The 18889-nt window shown below is 41.9% G+C and overlaps 1 protein-coding gene across 1 annotated transcript; it reads right to left on the bottom strand.

Annotated features, from left to right (window-relative positions):
• Positions 1–254: 254 nt before the first annotated feature.
• TWF1 (twinfilin actin binding protein 1) lies at positions 255–18473 on the bottom strand. The gene is made up of 9 exons (XM_075429265.1): positions 18408–18473; positions 15197–15274; positions 12555–12733; positions 11055–11150; positions 8959–9063; positions 5905–6030; positions 5561–5711; positions 5009–5130; positions 255–3335 (listed from the first exon to the last, which is right to left on the bottom strand). The coding sequence occupies exons 1-9, from the start codon at positions 18430–18432 to the stop codon at positions 3165–3167; spliced, it is 1053 nt and encodes a 350-aa protein (XP_075285380.1). The 5' UTR covers positions 18433–18473; the 3' UTR covers positions 255–3164.
• Positions 18474–18889: the final 416 nt, after the last annotated feature.

Raw genomic sequence — 18889 nt, 5'->3', positions numbered from 1 at the left:
CAAAGGCACTTGGTTCCTGCCATGGGGGCCTCTGTGCTGCCTCTGTAAGGCAACAGGAAAGCAGCAGTTTCTAACATAGCAGTGGTTCTCCAGTCGCAAAAGCCAGGAATTCTGTTTCTGCCCTCCTCCCGCCTTACCCCGCGATCCCTTTTACTATACTGCCTTCTAGTCCTGTGGGAACTGCCTGTTACTTACACATCATGAAGTTAGAATACAGGTCTGTTACAGAGGTTATTATTCAGACAACACCAAACTAAAGCATCAATCTTTATTTATAAAGTAAATTACAAAATAGATAAGGTAAACCTAGTTCATTTTAGCATCTGAAGGTGGTTTTCATTTAATACACAGACACCATAAATCAAAAGCTTCCTTTATCGACATATTTATCCAAGTAATAGAGCAATTATTACCTTGATTAGTTTTACAAACCTCTGCTAGGAGTGTTTTAAAACATCAAATTCTCCCTACCTTGCAAGATAAACATTTCAAAAATAATTACCTGTGATGGTAATTGACAACTATGTAATAGCTTGTGAATGGACTGCAAGCAGCTGCATTGCTTTTGGGCTTTATGAAGGCCAACAACAATTCTGAAGGGACACTTTCAATTATTAAATGATCAGAGGCGGTAAAGAAGTGACTTTCATTAATGCCCGCATTCTGTGCTGGCTCTGCACATTCATTAACAGGAGTAGTGTTACGTGAGGCAACCACGCAGATGTAAACGTGACAGATGTCACCAAAAGATCAGATGCTTCTTACGGCTTTGTTGTGAGAACAGCTACCAGAGGCCTGAGGAGACAGTAGGTAGTGCAAGACTTCAGACATTTCTCTTTTAGGGGAAAGGTGAGGGGGAAATGTGTTCAGGACGTGACTTGCTGCTGGCTGGTCAGGGGGCTGTATACCCACATAGAATATTTTCAAGTAAGGTAACTAATGACAAAGTCTGGTTTGGGCCAAACTCTAAAGCAGCTCATTATAAATGCCCTCACATATAATCACTTAAACAGCTCTCACCATCCTCCAGATTAAGCTTTCTACCTCCTATCCTCATCTATCTAGGGCAGGGTTAGGAAGAAACCTAAACAAACAAACACACACGTAACTGTATCAGGTCAAATCGTTCACTATTTAAAACATTTGGTATTAAAAAGCTGAACTACTTTACTGGCTCAAGTAAGTGCAAGAATGTATGTGCACTCTTGGTATGGCTGACACGTGGGCAGGAATACTAAATTCAAACCAAACCCTCTAGCCATAAGTTTTAACTGCTATGCTCAAAGCCCGACAGGTAGCACACAGAGAAGACACTTCCAAGCCCAGCTCCCTGCCCTAGAGGGAGAAGGCAAGAGGCAGCGTAGGAACACAGTCGCTAAGGGCAAGCAGGAGATTAGCTGAGGATCAAGAGCTATCAAACTGGATTGATATAGTGTGTAAGATTAAATGAGAAAAGCTGAGGTGGCAAATTTCTACTGCATATTAAAAAAAACAGTTAAACCAACAACTATTGCAATCTTCACATTATATAGTGCAATCTCAGATGTCAGTAACAAGCTAGTAATCTCCAAACAAAATAATATATAAAATAAACCAAATTTTATCATGAACTCATAGTGTTAAAGCATTATTTCCCCACAAAACTAGATTAAAATCTATCTTCCACCAGGTGAACACATGATTCAGCTATATAATGTGTACACCCAGCACCTATAATAACACACAGTGAACCAAGACCTGCAATTCCCATGTAGCTTTAACAAAACAACAAAACAACACAACAAATTCAAAACCCACAGAGCTCACATACAGGACGCTAAAAACCAAGTCCTCACTGGGGAATATAATCTATCCACTAGCATTTGCCTCATTACAAAATTTTAAATATTTAAGGTCATCCAATACTTGATTTCCTCATCTTATTCTTCTTTAATCCACTTAGGAAAATCATCTATCTTTCCTCTCCCTGTTAAACACATTACTCATAGTTCAATCAAGTTTAGGCTATTCTGGGCGATTTTAGTATTTTGGAGAAGGAGGAAAAAAAAAAAAAAAAAAAAAACACACCACAAAATCCTGACGAGGTGCTGCCAGCAGTTATTCAAGTCCTAGTTAGATTTTGTTACAGATTTAAGTTACTATTGAAGTTCAAACGTTTAGGAAAAGTCAGAATACATTGAAAGTTAAAACTGCAGATACTGCAAACACACTAGGATCTCAAGAATAACTCGCCATGATGAAGCAAGTCTATTTCAATTTTTACTGAACTTGCACAGTTTTAGATCCAAGTGCACACATAATCCATTATTTAGTAGAAACTTTAAGCATATTGCTTTGAAAGCAGCTCTGTAACTATTGAGTATACTAACTCATGCACTTTTAATCACCTTTTACTTGGTCATTCAGTACTCACTATGTAAGGCTTATGAGTGGTACAGAAGTCTGAAAAAGCTACAGTGGTGTTATGTCAGATTTCTTTAAAAGACAAGTCCACAAAATTAGTTATAAATTTGAAATGACCATGCTTTTGCATGGGAAAATATCCAGCTATTCCTGAACACTTAATTGATGGATAACTGATTTTAGTTTATCTTCTCTATTACAAAAAACCCAAAACAAAACAACAACAAAACCCAACAATGCATCATGTCAAGAGAGAAAATAAGAAAACCTCCTGTTGTACTTCAGAGCTACAAGGAAAAATAAAGATTTATCTGGGCTAACGCTATATAGTCCTGCAGCTCTTCTCACATGGAAACTCTTAGGGGTTTCAATCGGCTACTCGTGAGAGTACAGGTTTGTTACCCTGGCGTACAGCTGCAATTTACCCAAGAATACATGGGGTTAACAGTCTTAATGACCGCAAAGTTTATGATCACATGTACAGCTATTAAATAACGGATTCTAATTTAAAATAAAGGGGTACTGACTTAGTTTTCCTCTTCTAGCTTTAAAATAATGAGCTCTTCCACATGTCATGAAACATGGTCAACAAATATAATCATGTAACAATATAAAAAGTGTTTAGGTCAGAAGAGAGCAGAGTAAAAAGAGCCTTTTTTTTTTTTCCTAGCATCTATGAATGGAATGATTTCAGTTCATTACCAAAAGCCTGAATTTCATTTCTTACTGTAATATTTTATAACAAATGCACACCACAGTTTCTAGTCACTAGGTGTTTCAGTCTCTGCTGGACCTCTAATCAGTCGTCGTATTCCCCTCTTCCCCGCAGGACCTTTTGGTTTAGCAAAACTCTGTTTGTGAGCGTGTTGCTTCGGATGAACCTCTTCATAAAGAAAGTCAGCAGTTAACTCGTCACCATTATCTATTTCAATCTGGGGAAAAAACCACAGCATTTATAATATTCATCTTAAAGACATATTTCAAAACATTTTGAAAGTTTGCTGAAGCTCTAAATACTATATGAAAACCATATGTGCAATAATGTTCAGAGTCCAGCATGAATCGTTCTCCAACTCGTGCCTAATGCCCTGAGCATTCTTTGAGAGTTTTTCTGAGAATCCACTATACTCTTCCCAGTATTGTGTGACTTAAGTATTTTTCCTGAAATATAAGCCCAACTACACAGTACATACACGAAGAAAATTTACCTGTCCCAAGCTTTAGCACAGCGTGGATGTTAACACTAACTAGGACTGCACATTCCATGTGGAAACAAGTGCTTCTTCACTCATCTGTAAAGCAACTTCCTTAATAAAAGGTAAGAAAGCAGCATGCGGATCTTTCAGAACTACAATTCTCTTTCTTTATTCTCCCGTCTAAAATAAAAACTTTTCACTGTCCCAACGTGATCTCCACGTTTTAAGAATTAAAATTTTTCACAAAAACATGCTTTAAACACTAATTGTAAAAGCAATGTGCGTACTTACTGTTGTCTCTTGAGACAGACGGGGGGGAACAAACAGCTTATATATAGTTAGCTGGCTACTGCAACTCAGCAAGTTTCCAAGCCAGGGAAACGCTAAAATAAGTTTAATGAACAAAAGGGGAGTGGTTTTGTTTTTAAAATTTAAGCATATAAGCCTGAATGGAAGGAAAATATTTTCTCGAACCAAACCCCACTGTTTGGAATTGCAGGAATTTAGAATCCCGAGAAATGCTTTGGCCCCGTTCTGCTGAGCATTCAACACTTCGTGGCCTGCCAACCACAGCACTTGACGGACTTCCCAGCCACAGTATTGCTGTTACAAGTACATGCTTTAGAAATATGTTTATGGGAATTTCAGAAGTCACATGGTGCATTTATTTCATTATAGAAAGGAAATTTCTGAGCAATAATTACATATAAAAATATGTAGCGATAATCTACCTGTTTTTACCTCAGTAAAAACAGTTAGTATTAACTTTTAGGTAGACATAATACCCACAGAAAATAAGCCTCAAAATTTTTCTAACTTTACAGCACAAGTGTTAATAATGGAACCATAGGTCACATTTTCCACAAATGGACCATTCCTATGGAGGTGAGCAGCAACTTACTGCATAGTGTTAAAATCTATACAGTGTGAAAAGATCAGCTTACTTGCAAATCCTTGTTTGCCCCATCAAGGCCTCCTAAGACAGCAGTCTTAAGTTCCAGAATTGCAGCTTCAAATTATTTTGAAAATCCTTAAATAACCTTGGCTTTAAAGGAACTTAGCATTCAACAACAGCAATGTGTTGTCGTCCGAAACATGACAGGCCTTTTAGTAAGAAATCATGTTAGTTCTAAATAGTCCTTCAAAGCACTGTCAAACACTCCCTCAATGCACAAGGAGATGTTTGTTAGAGCTATGAACATGCAGAAATTATGAACCAGAGCAAAGCCTGCATGACTTAACTTTGTAGCTGAAGCTTTATCCACAAGTATTTCTTGTCCAGGACAAACTTCAATAGTTACACAACACTTTTCATTGCTTAGAGAAAGTGGTGGCAGAGACAGTTACAGTTAGATATTAATAAGGGAACAGAGGGATGGAGAAAATACTGGTATACCCGGTGTACTTACCTTTCTAATTATCTGCATCCACAGCTGGCTTTCTACAATTTCTAACAGGGGACTTTTGCAACTAGAGTAGAGCATTCGTTCTCGTATACTACAGGTATACCCTGGCATAGAGTAGACGAAAACTGCAGAAAAAAACAAAACCACAAATCAGACCATAACTACACTCCATCAAAACCTGCATCATAAAATCATTTACAGCAGAGAGGCATTGCAAATCCAATTATGCAGTCTGAAAGGGAAAAAACGTAACACCCTTCTGGATCTCTTTTGCTTCAGCAAGTGGTTCATTTCAAATGGGGGATGAGAGAATGGCCAGTGTCTTCAGGTTTTCACGATGACTGATTTATGGGTGTTCATAATCAAAAGGGATAGCTCTCTACTTTCTAAACATAAGGACTCTTCAGAAGTCAGTTTCACAACGAAATGACTCTGAAATTTAGGATCATGCTAATAGAGAGATTACTTTTATGACACATTTTTCTCTCTGCCTCAAAATTACTAAACTACTTGAAACAAGCCAATGAAGTTTCATCTTGGGAAATTGTCTCATACCTATGGATTCCAAATAGTCTCCTTCATGGGCATGCTTATACAGGAAAAAGTGGTAACGCGCAGCATCCTTTGGAATTCTTTTTGGCAAGTCCTTAAGTTCAGTATGAAGTGTGTTGGCCAAAATAATAGTTTCGTTTTTCATATCAATTTGCTGTTAACAAAGCAAACCTGAATATAGTTAATACAGAGAAAACAAAACAGAGAACATGACAGGAAGGGAAAAAAACCTGAACTGATCTAATACAGAATGGTAGTTTATCAGTGTATGTCATCAACGCACACTGGTTTTAATGTGCAGGTAATCTATTTTATACTCACTAACAGGTAAAGTATTTTATACTTGCCAGTTGTACATAATTGAGTTTCTTATTTTTCAATTTCTCCAAAGCCTGAATAGCTTCTTTAGCGATGGGGAATGCTACTCCTTGCAATGTCTGATGCTTTGTATCTACACCAACGTCCGTCTGCACCTGGAACACAAGTCAATTGAGACATAAGCAGAAACCTTTGCAAGTGTTTGTTTGGTTTCGTACAATCCCTGACAATGCATTGCATATGGTTACACACAGAGTTAGCAGTAGCTATTCCAGAAAAAACCTACCCTAAACCATCATCCTCATATACAACAGATTTGCATTTTTTAATTACCGGTCATGTTTGCTTGCTAACCTAAAAACAGTTTCATATCTCTGAAACTGCTCGCTTTGCAGAGCCAACAGAATCATCAGAGGGAAAACTGGCACAAATGTCAGTGAAGAAGCTCTAAGTTAAATTCTGGTATAAAAATACAGTAAGCCAGGAAGAAAGAGCTTGATTTCACAGAATTATAAAGTACTTTAGGTTAGAGGGGACCTTTAAAGATCATCTAGCCCATTCCCCCTGCAACAAGCAGGGACATCTTCAATTAGACCAGGCTGCTCAGAGCCTCATCCAGTCTGGCCTTGAATGTTTCCAGGGATGGGGCATCTACCACCTCTCTGGGCAACCTGTTCCAGTGTTTCACCACCCTCATTGTAAACAATTTCTTCCTTATATCCAGTCTAAACCTACCCTCTTTTAGTTTAAAACCTTTACCCCTTGTCCTATCACTACAGGCCCTACTAAAAAGCCTGTCCCTATCTTTCTTACAAGCCCCCTTTAAGTCCTGAAAGGCTGCTATAAGGTCTCCCCGCAGCCTTCTCTTCTCCAGGCTGAACAGCCCCAACTCTCTCAGCCTTTCCTCAAAGGAGAGGTGTTTCATCCCTTGGATCATTTTTGTGGCCCTCCTCTGGACCTGCTCCAACAGGTCCGTGTCTGTCCCGTGCTGGGGGCTCCAGAGCTGGATGCAGGACTCCAGGTGGGGTCTCACCAGAGCAGAGGGGCAGAATCGCCTCCCTCGACCTGCTGGCCAAGCGGCTTGTGATGCAACCCAGGACACAGCTGGCCTTCTGGGATACGGTTGGCTTGATCAAAGGGGACGGGAAACTGAGGAATGACTTAATGACTTTTCTCTGCCTTCCCCATACAATCTGTAGGGATATCAGAATAAACTAGTAGATACCAGGCAGTAGTTCTTTACATAGTTCTTTGTCAAGCTGTGGAATACACTACCATAGGGTCTGTGTCCAACAAAAACTTTATGTGGATGTATAAAAATGACAAGACTAGAGGACGGATGAAAAACCCATTAAGAACAACTATATAGTAAAACATCATCGCTTGCTCAGGAAGATCCCCACCTGCAAACGCTGAGGCAACAGAAAAGTGTTCAAGGGAATTATCATAGCCGCCTTGCCTTGCTCTTTCACCCTTCCTAGATTTCTGCTGTTGTTCACTCAGGGACAATATTTCTTAGGGTAATTATAAAAGAATATACACACGGAAAACTCAAATTGGGTTGTTGTTTGGGTATTTTTGTTGGGTTTGTTTTTTTTTTTTTAATCAGAAACCTTTTAGTTTTCCGAGTCTAATTACAGGCTTCATAATGGCGGAAACAATGAAGAGAGAAATTATGTAAGTTAATGTGTCACAAGCTGCTTCAAACAAAGCCGAAATGGCAGCAATCTACGTTTATGTAGCTCTGAAAAGCACAGCTATTGCTGCTGAAGTTTTATAACAGCACATAACATTTTAGTGTGCATGAGTCAGCTGTTAAACACAACGTATACAGCGCATAAGAGATAATACCAATAACAGGAGGGACCACTGATACCACAGAAGTTTTGTATTCGCTAGTGTTTGGGTTTTTCTAAAGCTGTTCAGATAAAATGCAGTCTCTGACGATGGTGAATGCATTTCTACACTGGATTAATCAAAATTGGACATGGAAAAAATAACAAAAGACAGCACTGGGAAAAAAACCCCAGTCAATAAACAACAAGGTTGCAGCAAAAACACAGTAGAGTGAAAACATAAATGCAGCTCTGTATCTTCTCTTAAGATGATGATTTGCTGGTATCCAGCTGCAGAAACAAACCGTATTTCAAACACATGTACCATGGCTGTAAAATACAAACCGAAAGAACTAACAAGATCAGCCTATGACCCATTTTACTCCATGTCTGAACACAAACAATGATCAAGTGAAGGAAAAACATGAGAAAAGAATCCTCTGAAACTTCTCAGTCACTAGCTAGCTGGCAATCATCGCATGATTTGGTTAAAGGCATTTGTTAGAGGTTTTTCTATAAAGCATATACGTAGCAAAAGCAAATCAGTCTCTTGTTTTGGATTTCTATTTTATTTTTGTTGGAATTCTATTCACTTTGTCTCAGTCTTAAAGACAAGTGCACTGACGCTGGAGGACATTTCCTCTAGGAATAAGGCTGCTGAAATACTCCTGGCAATCATTCACTGCAACGGTTACTATTTTGTGTTTTGTCTACAATTCTTTCCACCATGGGAAATGTATGTGCACAATCAGAGACTTGTTGAGGCTGGAAGGCACCTCCGGAGCTCATTTTGTCCAAACCCCCTGCTCAATCAGGGCCACATCGAGCCAGCCGCCCAGCTCTCCATCCAGGTGGCTTTTGAATATCTCCAAGATAGAGACTCCACAGCCTCTCTGGGAAACCTGTGCCAACCAACCTTGGTTGCCCTTCACAATGAGACACATTCAGTGATATTAAAAGCCTGTTAAGGGCCAAAATTGCAACAATAAAAGCTCTGCAGTTGCGAGGCCTCTGACTCAGACGCTAGGCCTTGCAAACTCAGCAAGATCATGCCTCTTCAACTCCAGCCATCATCATCCTGCAGTCTCAGCTCACTGAGAAATAAATTTATATTCTCATCTGCTCAAACCTTCTGAAACTTTCCATTTTCTGTTCTGCCCTTTTCTATCCTAGAAAGACTTTGTCCCTACAATACGTTTGGAACTCTGCACCCAGTTTCCCACCTGTGCTTGAAGACATTATCAGTACCTCATTGATCTTGATTTGTCGAAGTTCCTCTTCTGCTGCAGTCAGAGGCGCAGGGGAGGACTGTGATATCAAATATTTTTTATATCCATTCAATGAAACATCATCCTGAAAGCACAATATCAGTATTGATAGTTTTTTGATAAAAAAAGTTTTCTTCAAAGATGCAGCATAAAAAAGCAGTTACCTCCCATACAGTCATGGTCATTTTATTTGAACAGATTGCAAGTGTAGGTGCATTTGCAAATTCAGCTCATCTTCCTGTATAGCAGGGTCCACTGGGCTGCTCTTGTACCTGACTGTACCATGGGCAGCATTTCCACAATCAGCCCCAAATTACCTTGCTAATTCAAAAATTAGCATTAAGGAAGACTGTATGCATGAAGTTATTCAGCCTTCTTGGTCAAAACCTCACAGAATTGCCACAATTCTAATAACCAATAATAATAATAATAATAAATCTATTTTCTTATAAAATTTGCATGCTCAGACTGGTAACTTCTTGATAGTTTTCTACATAAAAAATGGGAGATAGAAATGCTACCTTAGGTCAGGAAGTAAGCACATGATACTGCAAATAGTTTAGAACGCAACGTCACAGAAGTGATGAATTCTGATAACCACTCTGGGGAATTCATTAATCCTCAGTGTCAGTTTTGGCCCTCTCCAAAGAGGTTGACAGCAGAGGCAAATACTCTTGTGTGTTTATTATTAAGGTGGTCACTCAGAAAAGGGCAGGACTTTATGTAATCATATAAATGTGATTTTATACTCAAGTTCTGAGGAGAAAAAGAAAGCTCCTTCTTAGCTCACCCCTTTCTGAAAGAGACATAGCTTGCCAAACACGACGACCTGAGTACCTCGAAGAAGCTGTGATTTTCACACAGATGAACATTAGATGCTAGCTACAATTAAGAAGCTTATAAAGACACTGAAACCAACAATTTAGAGATACAATAAGCTGCAACATAATGAACTTGGAAAAAGTGAGTTACATTGACTCCATTCTCTCAGTGCCCCAAGCACATTCTGAAATAACAGTAATAGACAAATGCAATGCTCCTTCTTTACAACTGAGATGTAAGCTCAGACTTGGGCTCCGACTTGCACGGCTAGGCACAAATTTTACACATTACACAGACTGCTAATGGTTTGGTGCAAGTGATAGTGAGAGATTCGTTGATTAAATGGGAAAAAAAAAATAACATGACCTTTATCAGCAAACCCTCTTAGCAACTTGGTTATCTACTTATCTAGAATACAGCCTCTCCAGAGAGGTTTGTTAGTATGTTTGTTAGGATAATGAGGCCTCCAACACAGGTTAATGCTGAATATAACAAATTATTTACTTGGTGAGCAGCAGAATTATTAGCATCACCTCCTTATGGACTTGTGTGTCCACCAAAACAGCTCATGTCTCTTCCACAGATTTTCTCTAGTACAATATCCTCTCTTCCTGCCCAAATTTCCAACTCCTTCCCTTCCTTCAGCACCAGCTCCCTGCATCAATAGTGGTGGTGCTTTGGTTCTGAATTGTGCATATGATGAAGTAATTAACAGGCCAAACAGAAGGTAACTGCTGCAGTCTCTCTGTCTTTGCTGAAGAAGGAAAAGGGGAATGATAATTTGGATCTCTAAGTCAAATTCTAAAGAACTGACAGCTTAATATCCGTGGTTTAAGATAAAAACAGTTGTCAGATGTTAACGGCTTACAGATAGCTGTTCTAGCCTGCTTCTGATTCAGAACCATACATCCAAAATGGCTTGTGTATACAATCGGCCTGAAAGTTAGAGTGTTACAGCTTTTGGAGGATTCACATGCATGCAGTGAGATTAAGGGATGCTCCTATTATGCCCAGATTATTTAGTTTTTTTAACCATTTGAAGCAAGGACTTCTTAGCCTGAAGTTGTTAAATATACTTAGTTACTTGTTCAAATGAGAGCAATTACATTTTAACACTACAATAATACACAGAACTTTTAACTCTTTTTTCCTGAATCAAAAAAGAGCAGAAACACCACAAATTCATACCAATGACATCAGCTACTGTGCTTAGTATTTAAAGTCAACATGCTGACTTTAGTAAGAAAAACGTACCTGTACTGTTCCAAACACTTCATCCTTAATATGACCACCTCCAAATTCTTTCTTAAGTGTTGCTCGGGTTGCTGCATACAACATTTTTTGACGAACCTGGCATATAATAAAAGAGTGTTGGTTTGGGCTCACTTCTTTTTTCTGCGGTGTACACAGAGAATCTAGCTGTACCAAGTCCACTAACAAACAACTTTCCTGAACAAATATTTTAAGTGTCAAAGCTGCATTATGAAGTTGTAATTCTTAGTAAACTCCATGGAATGAGCACTGGATCATGATACTAACACACACTATTAAATTCTCAAGGGCACGATACTATGCATTATTATCACAGTCATTCCGAAACTAAATTGCAGCTTTAGTAAGAGTATGAGCCTTTTTTCCAAATGGAAAAAAAAGTCAACACAATCTTTACTAATTTTAAAATGGGAAAACCCACACTTGTTCAGATCTTTTGTCACTGGTCTGTGTACTAATGGATATAACAGACAGAGAAAAAGCAGACTGCAAATAACTCATTATTATTTTTGATTTGATGGTGACTCCAAATAGTTTTGGCTCAACTACAGAGTGGAAAAATGAAACTTTCTGGCAGTAGAAGGTCTAATGACGCTTGCTCCCTATCAACTCATGTCTAACATAGTCGATTATTCCTCTCTCAACAGTCCCATCTTCCCACCTTATTTCACTGTTGTGCCCTCCTCACCACAATACCTCCCCTTTCCCGTGTACTCTCTTCTATGCACGCCACTCTCTATGCCTTACTATTTTCTAACTGCTAGTTAAACCCGTAGGAATATTGGAATAAGTTTACTTTCTGTTTTCCCGTATCTCACATCCCCAGATCCTGTGCACAGTATCCTACTTTCTCCTAGAAATCCTTAACTCTAACCTCAGTTCCCTCCCATGTTCTCTAGCTACTAAGAAACAGTATATTCTATGGCAGGTCACAGATTCACGAGTACCAGCTGGGAAGCCAGCAAGCCAAACAGAACCAACAGCTTGAGCTCACGCTATAATCCTTCTCTCTATGATAACACCCATTGAGACTTCTGCACTGGAACAGGTTACCCAGGGAGGTTGTGGAGTCTCCTTCTCTGGAGATATTCAAGACCCGCCTGGACGCGGTCCTGTGCAGCCTGCCGTAGGTGACCCTGCTTTGGCAGGGGGGTTGGGCTAGATGACCCACAGAGGTCTCTTCCAACCCCGAACATTCTGTGATTCTGTCCCATATCCTTCCACGAAACATTGAAAGAAAGACACTTAAACAAACAGAGCAAAAACATTGTCTTGTTTCCTCCAGTCAGACTAGAAATAAACTGGATCAGCTGCACTCCATCTAGACCCACTGATATTGCTCTCGGTCAGCTTCAAGACTGATGTGTTCTCAGGCTGGGGAATGCTTCACTGCTCAAATCCTTTTCCTTCCTATCTAGGATTCACATCAAATGGCACTGTTAAAAAATCCTTAACATGGAGTCTCTGATAACTATTACTTACAGGAGAATGATCAGGGGACCATGCAATGAAGATCCACTCATATCCTTGAGCGTTCTGAGAATCTAATCTGTATAATATATAACATGGTTGCTTGTCTTCAAGAAGGGGAAGGACAAAGGGATCATAATCCTTTTCCCACGATCCAGCTGGCCGCCTGGAGGATCCCACAACAAGCTGCTCTATAACCAATAAGCAAAGCTACAGGTTAGCAACAAGACAGTTAATGCTGTTTTTCAAACTTAGCAATTACAATACACAGTTAATCAGACACTTCATCTTTCATAATTATGTCCACAAGAATGGAAGTCAAGAACAGTCAGCATGAAAGCAGGTGAATTCCTACAAAAGCTATGTGTGTTCAAACCTTAACTTACTTTAACCCAAATACAAACAGTTGAGAAGTAATGTGCTGGTTGTCATCACATTCTTTGATCTGAAGGGATAATACTGATGTTAGTGGTTTTAGCATAATGTACACAAAACGGAAATGAAAACTGTCTTCTGCCAGTTAGTTTATTTATAAATTGGAATACTTAAGCAGAAACAAGATGAGAGTAAGCTTTTAAATTTTAGAATTAGAATTACTGATGTTCTTGCTCTAACATATTAGCGTTTGTACTCATTGTAAGCAGTCAATAACTCTGTTACACAGTGAAAAGAGTTTGGAATTACTATGCTTGCACTAATCACTTTAACCTGACCATGGAAATAGATAAACCTCTTTCTAATATAGCTTGATAACTATGGTCTCTTAAAATGACTGAAGTTGTTTACTATGTATAATTGGCTTAAGTCTGTACAGAATACTTCAGATGCGATTTAATTATGTGAACAGCTGTGGCAACAAGATTTTTCTCTGATTTATAAATCACATCTCAGCTTCTAAAGGGAAGTATTACTACAGTGTCTCTAGCCCCCACAATCAAAACAGAAATACCTTGTTTAAATCAGATCCTACAACACTTGGAGGACCATCACAGCAGCTAGTATACAAAATATCTTTTGAAAGTCTAGGACCGAAGTTCTCAAACTTCAGACAAAAGTACAACAGTACACAAATCCCTCTACAGCAAAACTTTCAGAGTAAATCACTCTACCACAGTAAGTCACAGAACACAAACAGCTCAGGGAGAAGGCCCTTCTCTGAATTAGAAGCAAAGCAGCTGAAGTCATGCACCTAGACCCGAGTATTCAGAATGTACTTGCCAATTCTGAACTCTAAGTGGCTTTACACTCATTTGGATTTAAGATAGAAAAATACAATCAGAGGAACTCTTGCCCAGCAGCAAACCTCTTCTCTTATTCACTCAGATTAGCAGAACTCGATTTGTCTATTGTCTGTTGACTAAGGGCAGTTGCTGAATGCTCCTGTAGACAGACGAGGCCACTGTCCCTCTTCCAGTATTCTAGGAGTTTTAGAGGCTTCTTATTGAACTGTGGAAAATAGTATCAAAGACTGGATTCCGCTTCTACTTAGCGACAAAATGCATATCTATACACACACACACAAAGGAAAAAATATAGGAAATGTCTTCATTTGTATCTTATTTCTAGGCTCCATTTTGTATTAAAAAGTAGCATACATACAAAAGCATATTGTTTTACCTTTCCGGGGGGGGGGGGGAAGTTGACGGTAATGCCAGCATTTGCTACCCTGTGCTAGTGAGACTTTACCACAGTGACCTGCCTATAATATTACTATTGCCACTTCTTTAATATAAGCAATACAAAAATGGCAGAAGACTTCCTAAGAAAAGTAAACACAAAGAAGGTAACAGTAGGTTATTTACCCAAGTACATGTACACACATGTACCTTCCTCCACCTAACAGGTATTTCAGTGTACTGTAAATGAATGAACTCTAGGAATAAGAAAAAACCCAAGGTGGGCATTTGATGTACTTGAAAAGATGGACTAAACTATGAAGTGTCTTATACAGTCAACCAGCACTGCTATTAAAAAAAAAAAGTAATTATGCATTTTATCTTGTAATGTTTGCAGCCTTGATCACTTGCCAAGAAGTTCAAAGATCAAGCTCAAGTCCTGCAAGAAATTATGTCATTTTTTATTTATATATACACATGTGAGATTCAAGGAACAGTTTTAGCTTTGCAAATTTGTACAAAGTTACAGATTTTTACAGATATTTTCCATGTAGCCAGATTACTACTTAAAAATATGCTTTAATAGGACTTTCTACATTCAGCTGATCACAATATACAGGCAGATAACATTTATACTTCATCTGAAGTGACTAGCTGCTGCATAAGAATCTCTCTGTCTAATAAAAGTAACCAAAGTGCCAAAACACTACACAGGTGTGGAATTTTTTTTCCTCTGCTCTTTCTTTCGTAAGGAAGGAAGAGTAAGCTCACTTGTATTCTCCATATGAAATACACTGCAGTTCTTGGTAAAATACGAAATGACATTTGGAAGAAAAATTCAAATGCAAAAACACAGTAGCATCGTATGGAATGGCTTAGCATCACCAAAACTTAAATCTTACCTTCTGTATATGAAAAGCATTAGTAACAGTAAGTTTTGCAGAGTTTTGTTTTTTTTAACAATTGCACATGTAAGTGACTAAAACAGCTAGGAAAACATCTGAAAGAATCAGAGAAAAAGATTAAAATTTGACTAACCATTGTCAATGACTATTTTTAAAAGCCTGTATTGTCCATTTCTGGCTCCAACAAAGGTGTCTTTAACACTTCCACTAGCTGAAAAAGAGAAAACAGAAGTAACCAAATTAACACATTTCACTTCCCTAGGACAAAGAATATTCACAAAGGCCAGAACAACACTGGAAAAGTGTACAACTGGCCCTTCACTACACAGTTGGACTGAGAAATGGAATACGGGAGTGATCTTCCCCCTGTGCCGGATACTGTTCCCGCCACTGGCATGCCACGGCAAGATGACAGGCAAAATCACAGAACAGCCCTGCTTTCTAGCATACCGTATGATTTTCAACTTTGTGAAAATTAAAGATGACATCACATCATCACTCTCAGGTTTCAGACTTAACACAGCAACACAATAGAAATATGATGCATCTCAAATTACAATAGCTTCGCGAAGTCTGCAAGGCTTAGTACAAACTTTCAGACAGAAGCTTTACGCCTGCCAGGAAAATGTTAGAGTTTGTCTGGGAAAAGTGCTGGTCTTTCCTGAGGACACCTCTCTGCAGAGCACCAGTGAAGGCTGCCACTCGCTGCTCGTCTTTCGTATCACCTTATCTCCTTGTTTGGATCTTGATGACATTGTTCAAACCCTGACCTATCACAACAGGATAGCTTTATAATGAATTTACAAAGAAGTAACAAAAAATATTTTAAAATGTCTGTAATTCACATTGACACTATACTGCAGATGTGATACACTCAATTCTCTAAGCACACTGAAGAACTGTGCTTGAGTCACATGAAAATCTTTATCTCAGCTGCTCTGCTAAATAATCCAACTGCAGATCAGTTTAATTATCCTGTAGACAGGGGGTTGTACAGCATTTATGGAAGAACATTTATTGCAAACTGGTCCTTTCAGTAATCCCACCGCATACAGCATAGCACCAGCAAAACAAACATCAAACCAGGAAACAAATAAAATGGATTATTTATAGTCAGGTTGAAGCCAACTGAACAGATGGTCAGATGGTATCCAGCAACATTTCTGCCCATACTCAAAACATTTTAAATCTATGCCCATCAAAGTGATGCCCTGGCCCATTCTGAAATTCCAAAAATGGCTTGGGAGGGAAAGGGAGTGTTAAACAAACTGAACTGTTTAGGGTTACCAGTCCAACCCCAGCTTCATCCCAGCTAACATCTTTCCACTAATCATTGCAGATCCTCACTGTGATTTGCTGACAGCTTTTCTAATCGTCTCTGCCGGTCCCCACCATTCCATTCAGCATGCACACGCTGTGCCACTTTCTAGACCTTTCGGTTCCCCCAGGACTTTCTACTGTCCTCTTCTCATCTGTTATCTTCTTGTTCTTTATTCTCCCATTTCAACCCTATGCACCAAAACAAGACCAAAACACAGCAGTCCCTGCACCAATATCAGAGCTGCAACAGCTCCTGAAGTCACATTTTGAGACAAGACATCTAAGAAACCATCTCACCGTCACAGGATCGATGCGCTTTTTTTATCATAAAGGTTTGAAAATTCACAAGACTGCTATTATGTTCTACTTAAACTGCCTGCATAGCAGAGGCCTACAGAATTAAAATTTGTGTTTGTTTCACAGATATTTTACAGGAAATATTATTTCAAAATTATTTAGAAGACTGTGAACATATTCTAATGGATTTTTCCCAACAGCTCAATGCATTCTGTGACTTCCTACACTATTTATCCGCACTGACCTGTTTGAAAGTCTAGTCCTTTTAGCAACAGCCTGGTACGTACCATTGTCCCCATGACTTCATTTCTGTTTCCAGAAATGCTGCCAAATCTCGCAATTGTTTATGAGTGACAGTAGCCTGTTTGTAGCTACAGCCAAAAATGGCACAACAAGTGCATTCCTCTTCCAAACTGCAGCAGTGGATGCTTTGCTGCACACAGGACCCCTGATTAGTGCTTGCCGAGGCAGGATCTGCGCAGCGAAGCTGCTGAGACCTCCACAGCTCTCCTCAGAGGACAAAAGATTCTCAAAGACACGCAGGAGAGCGGCAGAAGAGGCTTAGCCACTCTTCTTGCTTGCGGTAAGCAAGGGGACATTCCTCTACTCCTCCCTCCAGCATTGCCAGGAGTGGCAACCAGGGAATGAAAAGCCACCGCAAGTCTTCCCCAGCTTGGAAGAAAAAGCTCTCCCAGATGCACCTCTAGCCTGAGAAGCGTCGAAGAACTCAAGAAGCGGCAAAAAAAGAGCAAAGCAGGGCATGCAGGGGAAGGAAAAGAAGAGCGGCGAAGGGGTGCAGACCAAACGCAGCCAACGGAGGAGACAGGGAACAGAAGAGCAGAAAAGGGCTGCGGTGGCTGGGACAAAAGTCACCGCCAACAATAAATAAGGCAGAGCGGGCAAAGTGCGCGGCAGCAGCCACCCAACGAGCAGGACCGCAGAAATCGGGACAGTGCAACCCAGCCCCTCCATAATCCGGCAGCGTAATCCCTGCTTAGCGGCTCCGAGATGCAGGGGGCCCGGTAATACCCAGAAACAGCACGCTGTCTTCTCCTAAACGACCCTCGCACCCTCCAAGGCCGGGAAACACGCGGACAAACAGGTTCCCCCGCACCTCTCCCCTTCGTGGCCTCCAGCGATGGGCTTTTTAGCGGGCTTCCCTGCTCCGGGACTCCCGCTTCTCCTCCGGGCTCCCGCCACCGCGGGCCCGGCAGCGACCCAGTGCTGTCCGGCCCTGCTGAACCCGCCGCGCCGACCCCCAGCACCAGGCGGCGGCTCCTCCGAAGGCCGGGGGGTGCCCGGGGAGCCCCCGGCTCCCACTTCCCCGCCCAGCCGGCCGCAGCAGGGCCGCCCGCCCCAGGGGAATCAAAGGGGGACACACGGCCCTCCTCGCCACCCACGGGTCTCCGTCAGCCGCGCGGGAAAACCCCGCCGGTCTTCGCCCTGAGCGGGGACGAAGCCCTGGGCTCAACTCAGGGACCGAAGCCAAGCGGCAGCCTCCCCCGCCATCCCGGACGGGCCCCTCCAGCAGCGAACAAAGAGTGCGGCGGGGGGGGCGAGAAAATTCCGCCGGGAACGGCCCGTTAAACGCGCCCCGACCCCCGGGAAAGGCGCTGCGCCCGCCTCCCGCCCGGCGGACGGGCGGGCAAGCAGGGGGCGAGGAGGGCAGGCGGGCCCCGCGGCGCGGAGGCGGCAGTCAGCCCCGGCCGGGAGAGCCGCGGGGGTACCTTGGATGCCGGTCTGGTGGGACATGTCGCGCCGCCGCTCCCCTCCGCGCCGCGCCCGGGGCAACGCCGTGCCCCGACCCCCGCCGCCCGCCCCGCCCCGGCCGCACGCACGTGACGCGCCGCCGCCACTCAGCGGCCGGGAGGGAGCGCACCGCCTTTCGGGCCTGGCCGGGCCGGGCCGGCCGCGGAGGCGCCCACCGGGTCGCGTTCCCCGGGCCCGCTGCCCCCCGGCGGACGGCTCCTGTAGGTGCGTCCCAGCGGGGCCGAGCTGCGGCCCTGTCCTCTCCCCCCCTGCCCGCCGCCCCCCTGCTCCCGCCGTCCCGCGGCGCGACCCGCGGCCTGCCGGCATCCTCCGGGGCGGGGCGGGAGCGGCGCCCCACGGCGGTGGTGGAGACCTCCCGCTCCTAGTCTGGGGCGGCGGGGAGGGAGCCGCAGGGGGGGACACGGAGCTGCCGGTGTGTGCCCTGAGTGTGGTGTGAAGT

Source organism: Opisthocomus hoazin, chromosome 8 (genome assembly GCF_030867145.1).
Source record: "Opisthocomus hoazin isolate bOpiHoa1 chromosome 8, bOpiHoa1.hap1, whole genome shotgun sequence".
Classification (NCBI taxonomy): Eukaryota; Metazoa; Chordata; class Aves; order Opisthocomiformes; family Opisthocomidae; genus Opisthocomus; species Opisthocomus hoazin.
This window is presented reverse-complemented; position numbering and strand designations above follow the sequence as displayed.

Coding starts and splice junctions, on each gene's coding strand:
- TWF1 (XM_075429265.1), bottom strand. CDS start 18,432: ATGTCCCACCAGACCGGCATCCAAG. Junction 12,734..15,196: donor AAAAATAGTCATTGACAATG/GTTAGTCAAATT, acceptor TATTGGTTATAG/AGCAGCTTGTTGTGGGATCC. Junction 5,131..5,560: donor AGACTATTTGGAATCCATAG/GTATGAGACAAT, acceptor TTTTTTCTGCAG/TTTTCGTCTACTCTATGCCA.